The sequence below is a fragment of the Gracilinanus agilis genome, chromosome 3, assembly GCF_016433145.1.
Source record: "Gracilinanus agilis isolate LMUSP501 chromosome 3, AgileGrace, whole genome shotgun sequence".
NCBI classification, from domain to species: domain Eukaryota; kingdom Metazoa; phylum Chordata; class Mammalia; order Didelphimorphia; family Didelphidae; genus Gracilinanus; species Gracilinanus agilis.
Window position 1 is genome coordinate 25,035,022 of NC_058132.1, and position 17,101 is coordinate 25,052,122.

At 41.0% G+C, this 17,101-nt stretch overlaps 1 protein-coding gene across 1 annotated transcript in view; it reads left to right on the forward strand.

Annotated features, from left to right (window-relative positions):
* Positions 1 to 17,101, forward strand: part of ARHGAP35 (Rho GTPase activating protein 35) — a 95,294-nt gene that overhangs the window by 27,743 nt on the left and 50,450 nt on the right. Inside the window, exon 2 of the mRNA XM_044667329.1 lies at positions 1,880 to 2,024. Within this exon, the coding sequence (XP_044523264.1) occupies positions 1,880 to 2,024 (145 nt within the window). The remainder of the gene's footprint in view (positions 1 to 1,879; positions 2,025 to 17,101) is intronic.

Consider the following 17,101-nt stretch of genomic DNA (forward strand, 5'->3'; position numbering starts at 1 on the left):
AGAACTTGCCAAAGAGTAGACTTCATGGGAGTTGGGGAAGTGGAGGGAGGAGAGATGAGACTGTATTAATTGTAATCTGGCCTCCCAGATGAGGGAGGTGATAAACCCCTGTTCTTTTTGTAGGTCAGACCACAGCTGAAGAGTTGGGGGAGCAGACATGGACTGTATAGGAAGGGCACTGATTGGAGTACAGTCAGAGACAGACTAGCAGAGTGGGAGGAGATTTAAAACCATGTCACTCACAGTCAAATGAGAGAACTAGAGATGCTTAATCTGGAGACAAGAAGAATTAGAGAATATAGATACTTTTGCTGTCATCAAACATTTAATTGTTATATGGGAAAGGGTTATACGTTTTCCACTTTACCTTCAGAGTTAGAAATAGGACCATTGGTTGGAGGAAAAGGTCTAGAGGGAAATTTGAACTGATTCTAAGAAGGATTTCCTAATGAGATACTATACACACTAGACAGGTAATAAATGTTTGGGTTTTTTTTTTTAACCAGATGACTTAATGATCAAAGAATGATCTGATAACAGAATAGATTGGATGTATCCAAGCAAAGGGTTGATGACCAGAAGATTTTAGAATGGAGTTGTACTTAACCTGAATCTATAAATTCCTGAGAATAGACTTTGATTTTCATCTCTGTTGTTTATCACAGATTAACCTCTTACCAAATGCTTGTTAATTGACTGATTCATGTGCAGATTGTGCTAGATACTCTATTAGGTCTCTTCCATTTTTGAGGATATAGGATTCTGTCCATTGAATAATGCTTAAAATCTTGTATTTGATTTGATTTGTTCCTATTATTTGGGAGTACATATTGAGCACATAAAATACACAGGAAACACATTAATTCAAGAAGGGACAGAATCTTTTCCACTCTCTTAGTGCTAAACTTATCTTTGGAAATGCTTTCAATGAAGCATGCCTGCCTTTTCAGAAGCTATACATTTGCTTGTCATTTCCCTAGTGATGAAAGGAGTGAACAATTTGTTTTTGATTCTGTTTTTTATCTTTTAAGATTTACATTTTTACTAAGGTTGTAGCATCCATTATCTATGTGGGTGGCTTGGAAAACTTCCTGTTTACTTCACTGACTCTTTTGATAGAGGATGGAGATAATGATCATATTGTTATTAAGCTGGGGGGAGAGCCTGGGAGTTGGCTTCTCCTGGGCAAAGCTGTTGCCAGCATCTTTCTCTGACTGCATGGCCCAGTGGTGGGAGAGTTGAGAGTTCTCTCAGAGTTTACTTAGGCCAGATCTGAACCCTTGGGAAAGGAACAAGTGAATATGTTTGTCTGTATTGGTTTCTTCCCTTTGGTTTCATGGTTGTCCATCTCATTCTGACAGCTTTGCAGATAGTGGTTGTTTGTTTGTTTGTTTGTTTGTTTTGTTTTGTTTTTTATCAATATTAACCTCTATGCAGAGAGCACTTGTAAGCTTCGAGTCTTTCAAAGACAAAAAGGATATAGCCTGTGTTCTTTGTGAGAATACAATTAGACAAGCACAATAGGGCACCTGGGGGATGCAGGCGTGCTGCCCAAGGAAGATCTCCCTGTCCAAAAGGACCCACACATGTTTTCTGGATGAGCTGGCTTTCAGGACTTGAAGGTTACATAGCCTGACCAAAGACAGATGTATGTGAGGGCCTCTGACCCTGGACAACAGCATAAGCAAAAGCCCAACACCAAGAGGGTTTGGGGGTGGCTTCTAAGAAGTGGTCTTGTTTGGCTAACTTAGAGCTCCATGGTCAGACATTGGATTTGGAAAAATAGAAACAATATCCAATACAAGAGGGCTTGTAAGTCCCTGGGCTGTTTTTACACTTGTTTCACTATTCACCATGATCTTATTTTCTTCTGTAACAGAAACCAAAGCCTAAACCCCGGCCATCTATCACGAAGACAACGTGGGAGAGTAACTATTTTGGAGTGCCTTTAAACACCGTCGTAACTCCAGAGAAGCCCATTCCCATTTTTATTGAGAGATGTATTGAATACATTGAAGCAACAGGTAAGAACTCTAACCTGGTCTTGATCATTGCAGTTAGAATCTCTGCAGGATTCCTTGTCAAGAAATAACCCTTGAGGAGTCACCAATAGTATTGTAAGGTATTTTATCCAGAACCAGCTGATGAAGCCCTGTGGTGGAAGGCTTTCAAGTCTATGAGCTTTCCTCTCTCTCTTACTGATCATGATACTATGATTGTGTGATTTTTCTAACCTTCCTCCTGTTTGGGGGTGGTAAGTGGCCAGATATCAGACAGGGTAAACAGAGGAGAGGAATGCTAAGGGCTAAGGAGGGGCATCTCAAGTTAATACTAGTGACCTTTGGCTTCTGTGGCCAGGTAAATACTTGTATGGTCCCAGGCCTTCATCTCTTATCATTCCAGGTACAACTAGCCATCCCATCTGTTTTGCTTCAGGAATTTTTTTCAAGTTCAGACCCGAGAAGGGGATGGGGGTTGGGAAATAGAATTGAGGGCAGAAGTTACTGGGGAAGCCAGATGAGCCTAGCTAGGATACCTGATTGTGCTGCCATTGCTCTTTGTTTATAAGGTTGAGTCCAATCTACAAGAGCTAGGACCATCTTCTTCCAGTATATATCCTTCACAAAAATATCTCCTGGACTTCTTTCTAAGGAGTAGGGGAGGCATTCTCAACCCCAGCGGAGCCCCACATCTCACAGAGACCCCACCTAGCATCACTCCGAACTCCACCTCTCAGGGCCTCTCCAAGTCTTCACCCCTACATTGTCTAAACTTTCTGCCCTTTCCTGTCTCTACCTCTTTAAGAACTGACTGCCTCCTACCCTTGACTCCCTTGTTCTCTTGTTTTTTTCATTGTTCAATACTTGCCAGTTGCCTGCATCTCCCTCCCTTGACCCTATTCACAGGCTCCTGAATAGAGATGGAGGAATTATGCTGATGTCCATTACACAGTTATGTTTTCTCATCTCATTTGGGCCCTTCAGTAATATATATTTTGTTATTTTTTAAAAGGCAATCATGCTCCTCCCTAATCTTTTCCTTAACCTAGTTTCCACAAACCTGTTCTGAACCCCATCTCCCTTCATGCTTCCAACACCAGCCCCTCCTTCCTTTCTTTGCTCTTTGCCAAGAGGCCCCTCTTTCTTATTCCCTATCACACCCCCCATTTCCCGTCTCCCTCTCTTCTACTCCTACTATCTTTTTCATGAAGAGATAGTTCTCCATTGCAAGGCAAACCTTTTCACATGAATAAGTGATCCTGGCCCTCCAGACTTTTCTACCTGATTGCTTCCTCTGTTATCCCTTCTCTCTCTCTCTGTCTCTCTCCCTCCCTCTCCCCCTCTCCCCCTTTTTACTAGCTCCTTATCATCTTCAGACATCCCTATATTGCCTTTTGTCCTTAAAAAATCCTTATTTGGTCTTCTCATATTTTTTCCTCCCTTTTGCCCCTACGTGGCTCATTGGATAGAGCACTGGGCTTGGAATCGGGAAGACTCAAATTCAAATATGTCTAGCTATGTGACCTTGGGCAAGTCACTTTGTCTTTCTACCCCATTGTCCTCAACTGTAAAATGTCTTTTAACCTGTTAATTTCCTTTTGAGCTATTTCCCACTATTCTTGCCAAATCTCTTCCATCTTTCTCATGATCTTAGATTTGAACTCTTCAAGAGCTTGTGACCAATTTTCATTTTGGGGGGAAGGTTTGGATGTGTGATTACTTGTTTGTTCTCCTCTGCTGTTCGCTCTGTTGTCTGGATTTTTCTGTGTAAAAGTTGTCAAGTGTTAAAGATTTCTTCTTGATTTTTCTATTTGGAGGTTCTTGTGCATGGCTTGCCATTATTATTATGCTGTTTTTCTTTCTCAGTCAGAAGTCTGGGTGAGGCAGACAGGCTCTCTGTCTATCAAGCTGTGGAGCAGTTTTTGCCTCAGTCACAGCACCATGCGGCCCTCTCAACTTTAGCCTCGTGCCCACAGTCTATGCTCTTTAGGCTCCTGGGTTTCAAGTCTAGCTATTCTCAGGGTCAAGCCTCCTGATGGTCCCCTTGCTTGCTCCTCTGCCCAAGGCTCCTTTAACAGTCTCAGGGAGCTGCTTCCACAGTCATGCACCCCTCTGCACTGGGTCCCCACCCAAGGTCCAAGCCTGTACTCAAGGTCTGCGTTCAAAGTTGGCGTTCTTGGGGCAGCTGGGTAGCTCAGTGGGTTGAGAGTAAGGCCTAGAGGCAGGAGGTCCTAGGTTCAAATCCGGCCTCAGACATTTCCCAGCTGTGTGACCCTGGCCAAGTCACTTGACCCCCATTGCCCACCCTTACCACTCTTCCACCTAGGAGCCAATACACAGAAGTTAAGGGTTTAAAAAAAAAAAAGAATCAACACAAAGTTGGCGTTCTTTAGCCTCTTGGGGTCTTAAGTCTTGCTACTCTCAGGAGCAGGCCCTGGTGATCCCAGGTAGCTGCCAAGAGCTTAATGAATGCCCCAAACTTGCTCTAACTCTTGTGTGCTGGCTTTGCCACTATAGGTGGAATGTGTGTGTTGCTCAGCTCCCGTTTTAGTGAGAGCTATTTCACCCCCTTATAGCATGGAAGTACCCAAATCCCATGTACCTTCAATGCTACGCCCTATTGTGGGGTCCCTTCATTCATCTGGATTTGGTTTTTGTGTCCTCTTAAGGAGTCATGTATATGTGGGTTAGGAGAGATTAAGCACGCTGCTTCTACTCTGCAGCCATCTTAACCCAGAAGTACCCTCAACTGTAAAATGAAGATAATCCCAGCCCCTACCTCCCAGGGCTACTATGAAGATCAAATTAGATAACTATAAAGTGCTTAGCACTAAACTTGGCACAGAGGTGCTACAAATAAATGCTTGTTCCCTTCTAAGCTATATGTATCCTTCAGGAAGCTCATCTATACTTGAAACCTCCATTTCTTCTCCTTTTTAAACCACCCCCCAATAATTATTTATTTATGCATTTATTTATTTGCTTGCAAGTTCATATTGTCTTTATACCATGGGCATTCCCCAAGTGCTTTCAGGTGGAATTGTTCCATATTTTAAAAATATTGTTTAAAAAATTGTTCCATGTTTTAAAAAAATACATATATATTTTAAGCAAAACCAATTGTTATTAATTATGGTGATCATATCTTAACTGTAATTGTTCTATTCTGGTAGGCTCCAACTTTTCTGCCTAGAGAGGAGATATTTTTCATTATCTGCTATTCTCTGTCACTGACTTTTCAGTTATTCAGAGTTCCACTTAATTTTAGTGGTCATTTCATTTGTGTTGTTGAAATTGTATCTATGGACTGATTTTACTTTATGTTTCATCATATTTTTCTGTATTGATCTTCCCACATTTCTCCAAATTCCATTTATTTCTCATTTCTAAGAGGGTAATAATCAATTACACTCATTTGCCATGATTTTTTCCAACATTCTCCAACCCTTAGACACTACCTATTTTCGACTCTTTCTGTAGAATACAGTCTGGAAAGCTGTCCATTACAAGCAGTTATCCAGACACAGTCAAAACCATAACCTCCATGAGGAAAGCCCTTGGCTTTCTGGGATGGTTGGCCATTCTGGCTTGTTGGCATTCAACTCTACTCACCTGCTTTCTGGGGTGCCTAGGACAGTGACCGCTGATGGTTGGGAAAGCTGCTGTAGTTCTTCTTTTCCTTCAGTTTTTTCTCATTCTTTTGTTTCAGAGAGAATGACATTTGTACTGGCAGTGATGGAACAAAAATGTAGTAGATACACAAAAGTAGTTTGTAAGAGCATCAAACCATAGTTACCCTCAATGAACTATTTTATTTTTGAACTTGACAGATAAATTGAGTATTTCATATATACATAATAAAAAATTATTTTGCATGAAATTATGGGCCTCTCTCATATACAAAATTCAACATGTAGATTTTAGAGCTGTCCTCTTTGTAATTGCTGGCCTTTTCTTCATTTGCAGAAGCCCTTTGAAGACCTCCTTGTCTTTTCTTTCTATTTTTAGGATGTCCCCTCCTGCCTCTCATCTCAGCCCCAGACTGAAAAAAACCATAAATGGTTTGTTACACATAGACAGTCAAGCAAAACACTTTCCACATTGTATGTGAAAATATACATTTTACTTCTGTCAGCAGGTGGGGGACATATTTTCTCATTAGTTCTCTGGCCTCATGGATGGTTGTTGCATTGATCAGAAGTCTCTTTGAATCAGTTTATATAAGTCTGACCACTAAGACATTGTTTCTTAGGGAGAAATCATATACCATGGCATTCCTGTTCAGAACTTGTTTGACCATTCTGTCAGTGATGGGCACCCCTTCAGTGTCCAATTGCTTGCTATGAAAAATAAAGCTCTTGTTCCTTTTTCTTTGATCTCAGGGCATAGGCCTCTTCACACTTCCTTCTAAACCGTTTGGGCTTTCACCTTCGTGTTCCAACTCAAATTGATCTCTGTAGTGTTACTCTGTAGTGTGATCTCTTGCCAAATCCAAGTTCTATTTTATATATTCTAACATGGTATTATTAGGATCATAGATATAAAGGTGGAAGGGACCCCAAAAGTTAACAAGTTCAACCCCAGCATAGGATATTTTTACAACACATAAATGTCCCACTATATCCTTCCCCCTTTCTTCTTTCAGATAGAAATTATTTCTTATCCCCAGTAATAAAGAACCAAAATGAGTTCAGTGAAGCTAATCAATATCTTTAAAAGTGTGACCCCTCCCCCCCAGATTCTCCCACCTCTATAAAGAAAATGGAGCAGATATGTTCTCTCATCTCTTCTTTGAGACTCCATTTGATCATAATTTGATTTGGCAATATCCAGTTGTGACTCCTTTGGTTTTCCTCCTCTCTTTCCCTGGTCTTACAAGGTAACTGAAGCCCAGGGCATGTAAAACCCCCCCTTTCTGCTATATCTCAGGCCAACTCAGAAGCACAATTAGACTCCAAGTTCTGTGATCGTCTTCCAGCATGGGCTTTATGGTTTCTTAGTTCTGGCATTCTGTACTTATGCTTTCTTTCAGCTATGACATTTGGTGTTCTAATGTCCCTTCCATCATCTTAACTTCCCTCCTTCTCTGGAGAGTAGTGTAACAAAGTAAAAAAGAGAAAATGGCTCATCGCCCCATCAGCCAAGCCATATAATTTAGCCAAAGCTCATGTTGTCTACGTGTTGAGAATCATCTCTTGACCTGATTCAGTCCATGAACAACTGATTACTTTTTGTCCCAAAGAAATTGAGCTTCTCAGATAGTACATTTCAACTCTATCAGTGTCTGATGGTAGAAACAAAACTTCCTGACAACTGAACAGCATTCTGGACCTGACAGAAACATTTTAATAGCCTTCAGGTTGTATGCCTCCTTCATCTAACGTGGTTTGTGGGTCTGTATTTCTGTCTCTGCTCTGATTTTTAATTCTGTCTTCCCTCCTCTTTTTTCACTTGTTGCTTCCAGATCCTTGAAGAGGGGCCATTCTGATCATGTGGATTCAGGATTATAGGCTTAGTCTAACAGAATCAACATTTATGAAGTGCCTACTATGTACCAGCCCCTGTGTTAAGTTCTGAGGATCCAAAAAGAGGCAAAAGACAGTCCCTGCCTTCAATGAATTTATGGTCTAAAGGGGGAGACAACAAGCAAACATATCTACAAAGCGAAGGCGTGTATACAGGATAATTAAAAAAGAGAAGGCACTGGAATTAAAAGGGATTGAGGAAGGCTTCCTAGAGATGGTGAGATTTTGGTTGTGACTTCAAGGAAGTCAGTAGTCAGTCAGAGCATAAGAGGGAGAGCATGTTAGGCAAGGGGATAGCCAGAGAGAATGTCCAGAACCAAGAGATGGAGAGTGTTCTTCATGGAACAGCCAAGAGGCCAGTGACACCCGATCAAAGAGGATGTGGAGATTGGTAAGATAGAAGAAGATGAGAAACGTAGGAAGCAACAGGTTATGAAGGCCACCTAGAGAATTCTGTGCTTGACCCACAATAGAAATAGCAAGGGGAAGCCACTGGAGTCCATTTAGGAAGGGCTGACATGGTGGGACCTGTGTGTAGGAGGGTATATCTGAGAAATGTGGGGTCAGAAGAAATAGTCCAATAGAAACTCTAGGTTAGGGGAGCCTGAGAGATAAAGAGGATGGTGTTGGCCTCTTCAGTTATATAGGGAAGGTAGGAAGAGGACAGGCACACACAGTAGAGAAGTAGAAGATCAGGAACAAAAAGAGGAAAGGTACTGAGTTCAGTTTTTGTTATATTTAGTTTAAGATGTTTACTGGACCCAAACTTTCTCTTCAGTGTCTTTGGGTATAGATCCAGAGGGAGGTATTGTTGAGTCATATGTATAGTTCTATAGCTTATTGGACATCATTACAAATTGTTCTCCAGGATATTTTGGTTAGCTTGCAGCCCCACCAACCATGCGTTGGTGTGTTATGCTCTCTAGCATTCGTCATTTTCCTTTCTATCAACTTAGCAAACCGGATGCATATTGAAGTGGTTCCTCAGAGTTGTTTCATTTTCCTTCTCTGTTTACTAATGTTAGAGCATTTTTTTCCTGTGACAATTGATAGCTTTGATTTCCTTCTCTGAAAACAGCCTGTTCTTAGGCTTTGATCATTTATCAAGTAGGGAATGGCTCTTATTTTTACAAATTTGGCTCAGTTTTCCAATACAGTTGGGGATTGAACCCTTTATCAGAGAAACTTGGGGTACATTTTTTATCCCAGTTTCCTCCTTGTCTTCTAATTTTGTTTGCTTGGATTTTGTTTTTGCAAAGATTTTTTAATTTTAGGTAACCAAAATTATCCATTTTACCTCCCGTGAACCTATTTCTTGTTTGTTCATGAATGTATCACCTTTCTGTAAATGACAGATAATTTCTTCCATCCTCTTTTTTTTTTTTTTTATGTCCTCCCCTTTGTATCTAAATCATCTGTTCATTCTGAGCTTCTCTTGGTATAAGGTTTGAGTTGTTAATCTGTGCCTGGTTCTTCTAAATTACTTTCCTCTGACCTAGCAATACTGCTACTAGATGAATGCTGTGCTTAGCACAGGGCCTGGCACATAATGGGACTTGATAAATTTTTGTTGATTGATTGAAAAGAATTACCAGGCAGTCTGGTCTGGTTTAGGAGAATGAATCTTTTTGTTAATGGTTTGAGTTTATCATTCATCCCCAATTGGATCATTCCATTTGGAGTTGCAATGTCTTTTGGTGTGAAAAGCCCTGGATTGGTACACAAATTTGAATCTCATCTGGGCCACTTGGTACTTGACCTAATTAGTCGCCTATCTCTGGGCATGTTTTCTTAAGGAGGGGGGGCAGGAGACTGGGCTAGAGAAGCCTTTTGTATTTTCTTGAGCATTTTGTCACTGTAAATTAGGCCTTTTTCAACAAGATTTTTAGTTTACCACCCCCAGAGTCTAAATGCCATACTCTGTGCTAAGTACTGGAGATCCCAAGGCAGACAAAAGGCAGATAGATCCTGAGTTGGGTGTGGCGGTGCACTCATAGTCTGATGGGAGGGACAACATGCAGACAGCTATGTACAAACTTATAGATGGGACACGTTGGAAATAATCAACAGAGGAAAGGCTTGGAGAAAGCTGGCAGAGAAAACTGAGGTCCAGAAGGTTAAGCCATAGTTCTGGAGCCCCTTTCTTTTTACAGACGAAGAACTGAGGCCTATAGATGGGAAGTGATTTGACACTGTTTGCATAAGTTGTTAAGCATCTGGTCTGAGGGAAGATTTGAACTCAGTCTGCCTGATGTCAAAGTTAGGACTCTTTCCGTTTCTTGATGCTGTCTCCAGGAATCTACATGAGTCTATCATCCTTATCTTTTTAAAATCAAAACAGCTTCAAGCTAGATTTAGTTGTATTGAATAACTTTGAAGACATTGAGCACTCCCAGGTCTGCCTTCACTGATTTGACCCTCATTCTCTGATGGACAATGATGAAGATATATTCTCTCTTTTGTTCCTTACCTGAATGGTCTTTCCATTCTATAGCTCTGCTCTATCCTTTTAATCACAACTCCAAAAAGGGGCTCCAGAACTGTAACTTAACCTTAATCCACCCTCATGCAGTAAAGCAGTAGCAGTTAAGAGTTCATTGTGGCCTGAGCAGCTTCAGCTGGACAGGAGGCCCCTGCTTTCCATTGCCCATTCCAGCATATTCAGATGACACTGTATAAATAGCTGAGCAAGCCTCAGTTTTGTTAGGACATCTTTAGTTTATAAAGGTGGTACCCAAAAAAGGGAAAATTCCCTTTCGATAGTACATGTTGCTCTTCGTCCACATCTCAACTCCCTTCTCCCCACCAATCCTTTCTTTGTTCTCTCTCATCTTTCTGGCTCTCCCACAACCCACACATAGCTTTAGTCCTAGAACTTAGAAAAGATTGGGGATACCTTTGAAAATTTAGCTATCCACTTCAACCAACCCTTTGACTCTGTGCCATGAGCAAACATATTCTTCATACTCCTATTCACTTTTTTTGTTCACATCAGTCCATAATTTCTGGCCTGTTCTCCCTTCTTCCTCTGCTCTTGGTGCCTTGTTGATCCATTCTTCTAGGTCCAGTTAATGGTAGGAGTATTTCTTATTCTACTGATTGGAACTGACTCTTCCTCATCTGTTCTCCTAACATTTTGTATTCCTCTCTCATATTTACTTTCTAGTTTAAAATTACATACAAACTTTCTAGTTTAAAATTACAGTTATTCATGGATACACCCTTTATCTCCTTCCCTCCTTTGAAGGGGAAGGACCTTGACTTGGCACTTCCCCAATGTGTGATACAGGGCCTATTTAAAATTTTGGGGAATGGATCAGAGGATGAGGCACTCATTGTTTTTGTATTTGGGAATCTGATCCCTTTGTCCTGTCCTTAACCCTGAGTCCTCCAGGTCCCTAACTTCATAGTCTGTGTTGTCATTAGTCAGACTGCAGGTCTCAAAGCATGTGGAAAATTCTACAGACTGACTTAGGAAGGGCATTTGAGGATAAATGTAGAAAGACAAAATTTTCTTTTTTAGGAATCCATTATATCCTTTTAAAATTTGGTGTGAGACCCTATGTCTTCAACTCTGCAGCTTTTGAAAACAGAATTTGCCCTTTCTTTGCTTCTTGTTTCTTTATTTGTAAAATGAAGATAATTGTCCCTGTGGTACTTCCTTTATAGTGCTGTTTGTTCTGAGACTCCAGGGAGAAATGTAGGTTCTGGGGAAAAGGTCACTTGCTGTAGAATATCAGGGCATTTCAGAGCACTGAATGTCAGAATTGGAACAAACCTTTGCCATCTAATCATCACCTAGTTTTACAATTGAGGAAATGGCAGTTGAGAGGGAAAATGAGTCCATAGCAGGCCAAGGTAAGGTGAGGACTAGAACCCATGCCTCCTGATTCCAAGTCAAGGGCTCTTTTTTGTTTCCTTCATTTGCAGTTGGATTTCAAATTCTTTTCATTTTAGCTTTATTGATCCCGGTCTCTTAAAAGGAATCTGGGTTGTCTGAAAGGCCCTAATAGGGATAGTAGTCTATGAGTCCTGGGGATTAATATCTGACTGGTATGTGAAAGAGGAAGAGAGGAGAGAAGAGATGCTCTTTCAGCCCTTGAAATCTTCCCATTTTAATCATGTAGTTGAGGTTCTATAGAACCATAGAATCTATAATTTGAGAGAGAATTTAAATTCAGCTGCTCTTGGAAACATGGATTCCTTTCTACACTTGACCTGTGTGGCCACCCCACCACAACTTTGCTCCAAGACTTTCAATAATGGATAGCTCACTCAAAGGAAGTCCCCTCCAGTTGGGACATGTGGCCCTGATCTGTGTCTGGGCTACTTTGGATGATATTATTTCCTTGGGTAATTCAGTGCAGACCCAAGGCATCTGTGAGCATTCTTGTTAGGACTGGGTACCAAGCTGACTCAGAAGGGAAAACCTTGAAGGAAAAAAAAAAAGACAGAAATGCACAGTGGCCCCCTCACCTGATGCAAGTGTGAGGGGACTTCCAGCTGGGCACTTCCTCCTTAGACTGCCTTCTTTGTGGAACAGATCTGAGTTTCCCTGCTAATTGATAGCAGCGCATCAGAGGGAAACCTGGTGGAAGAGAGAGCCATTAGACCAGAGCAACATTGGAGCCAGATTTGGCTTTAGGGTGATGAATACAGCATTTACATCAGGCATGAGGCAGAAAGGCAGAAATAGAGAGCTTGCCCACATATGGATTACATGCTGCATATTACAAAGCCCTTCTCACAGCCCTGTTTGCTGCATGGTCAGCACAAAGAGGCCTAGGCCCACAGAATCAACATAGAGCCATTATGGGATAGGAAACCTTTTTGTAATGTCCCCAACAAATGCTAGGCCATTGTATGCATTCACACCAGCTCAGAACAGAGCCTATGGCAGAACCGCCAGAGGAGGGGACTAAGCAAATGAACAGATTGGAACAGTGTTGATAAGATTCAGTCTTGAAGGAAAAGGACTACTGGACACACCTGTTCTGAGAACCTCAGTCTCAAGGGAAGCTCACCCTCTTTAGTAACGTTTGACTCTTGGAGTTGCTTGATTTGAAATATAAGATGACGTATTTCTGACTCAAATCCCACTCTTAGAGGCCAGCAAGACCAACTGTTCATCCCCTATAGATCTTATTTTGCTCTTTCAGCTAAGGGATGTTACTTACTTTAACTTGGTGGCTTCCTGACAGTTTATGTGTATTTATGTGTAAACCCAGACACAGTTTCTCCTTTCAAGACACTTGTAGCACACAGTTCAAAACTCTCAGTACCTGGAAGACCAGATGCTGTAGCTGTTATGTGATCTGTTTTTCATTCCCCCACCCTACCACAGAAAAGGCTTTCTTCTGCATCAGGTGTTAGGAGCCAACCTTTGAGTTGAGGCAAGCAGCAGAATGTTTAGAGAAACTTAATCTGCGTTTAGACATTGTACTCTCTGGGCCCAGAGAGATGCTGTTGGATCTCTTTTTCACAGATAAAGGGAGTGGAGTGACCTCAAACCCAGTTACCCCTCTTCCACGGAGATTGAAACAGACTTGAATCTCTTTGGCCCTAGAAAGCCTTAGAAGTCCCATTTTACCAATCTCATTGGAGAACTGTTTCTGGTGTAGCCCTGGTGCTTAATGATGGGTAATGAAGCAGAGAATTCCTTCCTAAAGCTCTGCTAAATAATAACTGCATCTCTATAAACCAGTAAAGCCTTACTTGTTTGGACCTTATATTTTTCAAATCTGGAGAAAGATTTTGCTCAGAGGGTTAGTATGAACTGGCTTGCAAGGGTGATATTTAAACCTCAGAAATATCAAAATATAACCCAGTAGGGGCAGCTGGGTAGCTCAGTGGAGTGAGAGTCAGGCCTAGAGACAGGAGATCCTGGGTTTAAACCCGGCTTCAGCCACTTCCCAGCTGTGTGACCCTGGGCAAGTCACTTGACCCCCATTGCCCACCCTTACCAATCTTCCACCTATGAGACAATACACCAAAGTACAAGGGTTTAAAAAAATATATATAACCCAGTAGTCTTAAGTTGCCTTAATAAAGGTATATTATGCCAAAAAAGAGGAAATGATAGTTCTCTTGCCCATCATATCCCCATATGATATGCTGTGGTTAACGTATGGCTACTCCATGAAGGACATTGCTGAATTGCAGATCATCCAGAAAGTGTCTGGTATAGGAAAGAGACTTGAAGGCATGTCATATATTGATGGAGTGTGTAGCTTTATAATATGTGGATTTTTTTTAAACCCTTACCTTCTGCCTTAGAATTCATACTATGTATTGGTTTCAAGGCAGAAAAGCGGTAAGGGCTAGGGGGCAATGGGGGCTAAGTGACTTGCCCAGAGTCACACAGGTAGGAAGTGTCTGAGGCCACATTTGAATCTAGGACCTCCCCTCTGGTCCTGGCTCTCAATCCACTGAGAATAATCCACATGCCCCCATCTGTGGATTATTTTAAGAATTATGATATGGATAAAGGATAAGATTGACTTTGCTTGGCTCTAAAAGAAAGATTGATGGACCAAATTCTGAGAAGGCAAAATTCAAGAAAACTCTTTAAGAATTAGGAAAAATGTTCAATGTGGAATAGGCTGCCCTCCAGAGGTACCATCTCTGGAAGTCTTCAAGCAGTGCTTTGAATATCCCCTTATTAGGGACCATTAAAGGGAGGTTCTGTATTTAAAATATGATTTGAACCTGATAATCTCCAACCCCTTTTCATTTTTATAGTATATCACAGTCCACATTCTATAGTCTAGCCCAGTGATTCCCAAAGTGGGCACCACTGCCCCCTGGTGGGTGCTGCAGTGCAGTGATCCCGGGGGGCAGTGATGGCCACAGGTGTATTTATCTTTCCTATTAATTGCTATTAAAATTTTTAAAAATATTTTCCAGGGGCCCTAAGTAATATTTTTTCTGCAAAGAGGGCGGTAGGCCAGAAAAGTTTGGGAACCACTGGTCTAGCCATGCTGTCCTCTGGTTTTCGGATCCAATCCTCTATTCCCCATCTCCATGCCTCAAATGAATTCCCTTTTTCACCTCTATCTCATAGAATCTCTTCCTTCAAAATACCACCTTCTATGTATGAACCTTCCCTCACTCCTACAGCTGCTAGTGTCCACCATCTCTTACTTCCCATACTATTTTATATTTATTTGTATTTATTCTTTTTATATTTATGCAGTATATACTCATAAGTATTTGTTGTTTCTCTCTGTAAAGTGCAAATGCCTGGAGAGTAAGAATTGCTCTAGTCCTTGTATTTTTATCCCCAGCCTTGGCACAATGCCTGCAAGCCTTTAATAAATGTTTATTGACTCATTTCCAACTCTATACCTGTCATTCTGTGTCCTTTAGTTTACTGACTCTAGACCTTGCTCTCCCTTTACCCTCTTTTGATTCATAACTGTCCAGATACAGTGTTACTCCCATCTCTTCCATTATGCCTTCTCTTTACCTTCCTAGCTGAAAGTGATCTTTCTTCTTCCTCCCCTTCTTGTGTTCTTCCTTTCTCTCCTCATTTTCCTCCCTTTCTCTCCCTCTTCTCTCAGATTTCAGAGTATTTTAGTCCCCTTTGTGGGTATTATTTATCACTGTACACACTTCTACAGACAAAATGCTTGTAGAAGGCCAGAGACCAGAGCTTCACTTATCTTTGCATCCCCCTAGTGCCTTGTTGCACACAGGCAGTGGTTATTGACTGAATGAATGAATGAATGAATAAGTGAATTGATCTTATCGGGAGTTAAATCTGCTCACTGGGTTAGGTAAATTAGACCTGACTGTTTATTCCCAGGCTTTATTATTATCCACAATTATTCTTCCTCATTAGACATTAGTCTTGATTGCTTTGTGTTTTGCTTTTGCTTTGTTAGTGACTAAAGATTTATTTTTGCTTTTTCCTATAATACTTATCCTAGATGTCAGTTCCCTAGAATTCTTTGATTTCATAGTTAAACATTTTATTTCTATACTAAGTTATTTCTCATTGTACAATGCTACTAACTCATCTGCAGTTATGTGCAGTGTAAAAATCCTGATTGAGAAGAGCCGGTAAATTGAACAAACCAGATTTGTGCCTGACCATCTCTGTCTCAGTGGACCAAAACCCGTTTATGCTTTAAGACAGTATCTTGGGGGGGGGGGGGATTCTGGGAAGATGGCAGCTTAGACAGAGCAAATCTTAAAACCTCTGCACCCTTACACACCGAGATAGAACACAGTGCACTTTAAGAAGAAAAAATCTAAAAACGGGACAGAGCAGGGGGAACCCTACTGCTGCACAACTAAAGAGGTACACCAAGAAAAAGGCTTCAATTCTTGAACTGTCCAATCTGAGGGTATAGAAGGGGAATCCCAAGAAGCCTCCCTCACGTGCTGTGTGGAGTCTCCCATAGCCCCGAAAATCTCAGGGCCGGTGGGCCCACCAGTCTGGAGAGAGGGTTTTGCTGGCACTGGACTCAGGGAGTTGAACACAGGCACTGGAGAGGTGACTGGAGGAGAAAACCAGAGAAACATAGCAAAAATGCTGGAAGAAGGAGGCTTAGAGAGAGCTCATAGCAGATTAAGAAGTATAGAGTAATCCAATCAGGCAAATTCCCAACAATTGGAAAGACAAGAAGTCTTCAGAGGGCAGAGTAACTACAAACCTCCATTGCCAGCTGGGGGGAAGATCTTTCATCAAAGATCATTAAATATATCTGCTCAAACTAGCAGAACAAAAAAAGGAAAAAATATGAGTGAATAACAGAAAAAGATAAAAGAAATTATAATTGACAACTTCTTTCAAGGAAGTGAAAAGAGAGCAAATGAAATAGAAATAGAAGAGGAAGAAGTTCCAGCAAATTGGACACAGGCTTCGGAAGATCTCAAAATTCAATTAACTCAAGAACTTCAGGAACACAAAAGCAATCAAGAGAGGCAAAAGAGGCTGAAGACAATTTGAAAAAGGAAATATATGAACTGAGACAAGAAAATAAAGTCTTAAAAACCAGAATTGGCCAGCTTGAAAATGAAGCAAAGAAGGCAAAAGATGTTCTACAAAGAAAATCAGACCAGAAGGAGAAGGATGACCAAAAAGCCAGGGATGAAATTCAGTCTTTAAAAACCAGAACTCAACAAATAGAAGCAAATTATTTCACAAGGCAGCAAGAATATATAAAACAAAATGAAAAAAATGAAAAAATTGAGAATATGAAACACCTCATTGATTCAACCAAAGATCTGGAGAACAGAGCTAGAAGAAACATTAAGAATTATTGGTTTACCAGAACATCATGATAAAAGAAAAAGTTTAGATATCATCCTACAAGAAATCGTAAGAGACAATTGCCCTGACATTCTTGAACAAGAGGGAAAAGTGGAAATAGAAAGAATCCACAGATCCTACATTTAATCCACAACTGATAACTTCCAGGAATATTATAGCAAAATTCAAAAACTACCAGACCAAAGAGAAAACATTACAAGCTGCCAAAAAGAAGCCATTCAGATATCAGGGCACCACAGTTAGGATAACACAGGATCTGGCTGCATCTACATTGAAGGACCAGAAGGCATGGAACA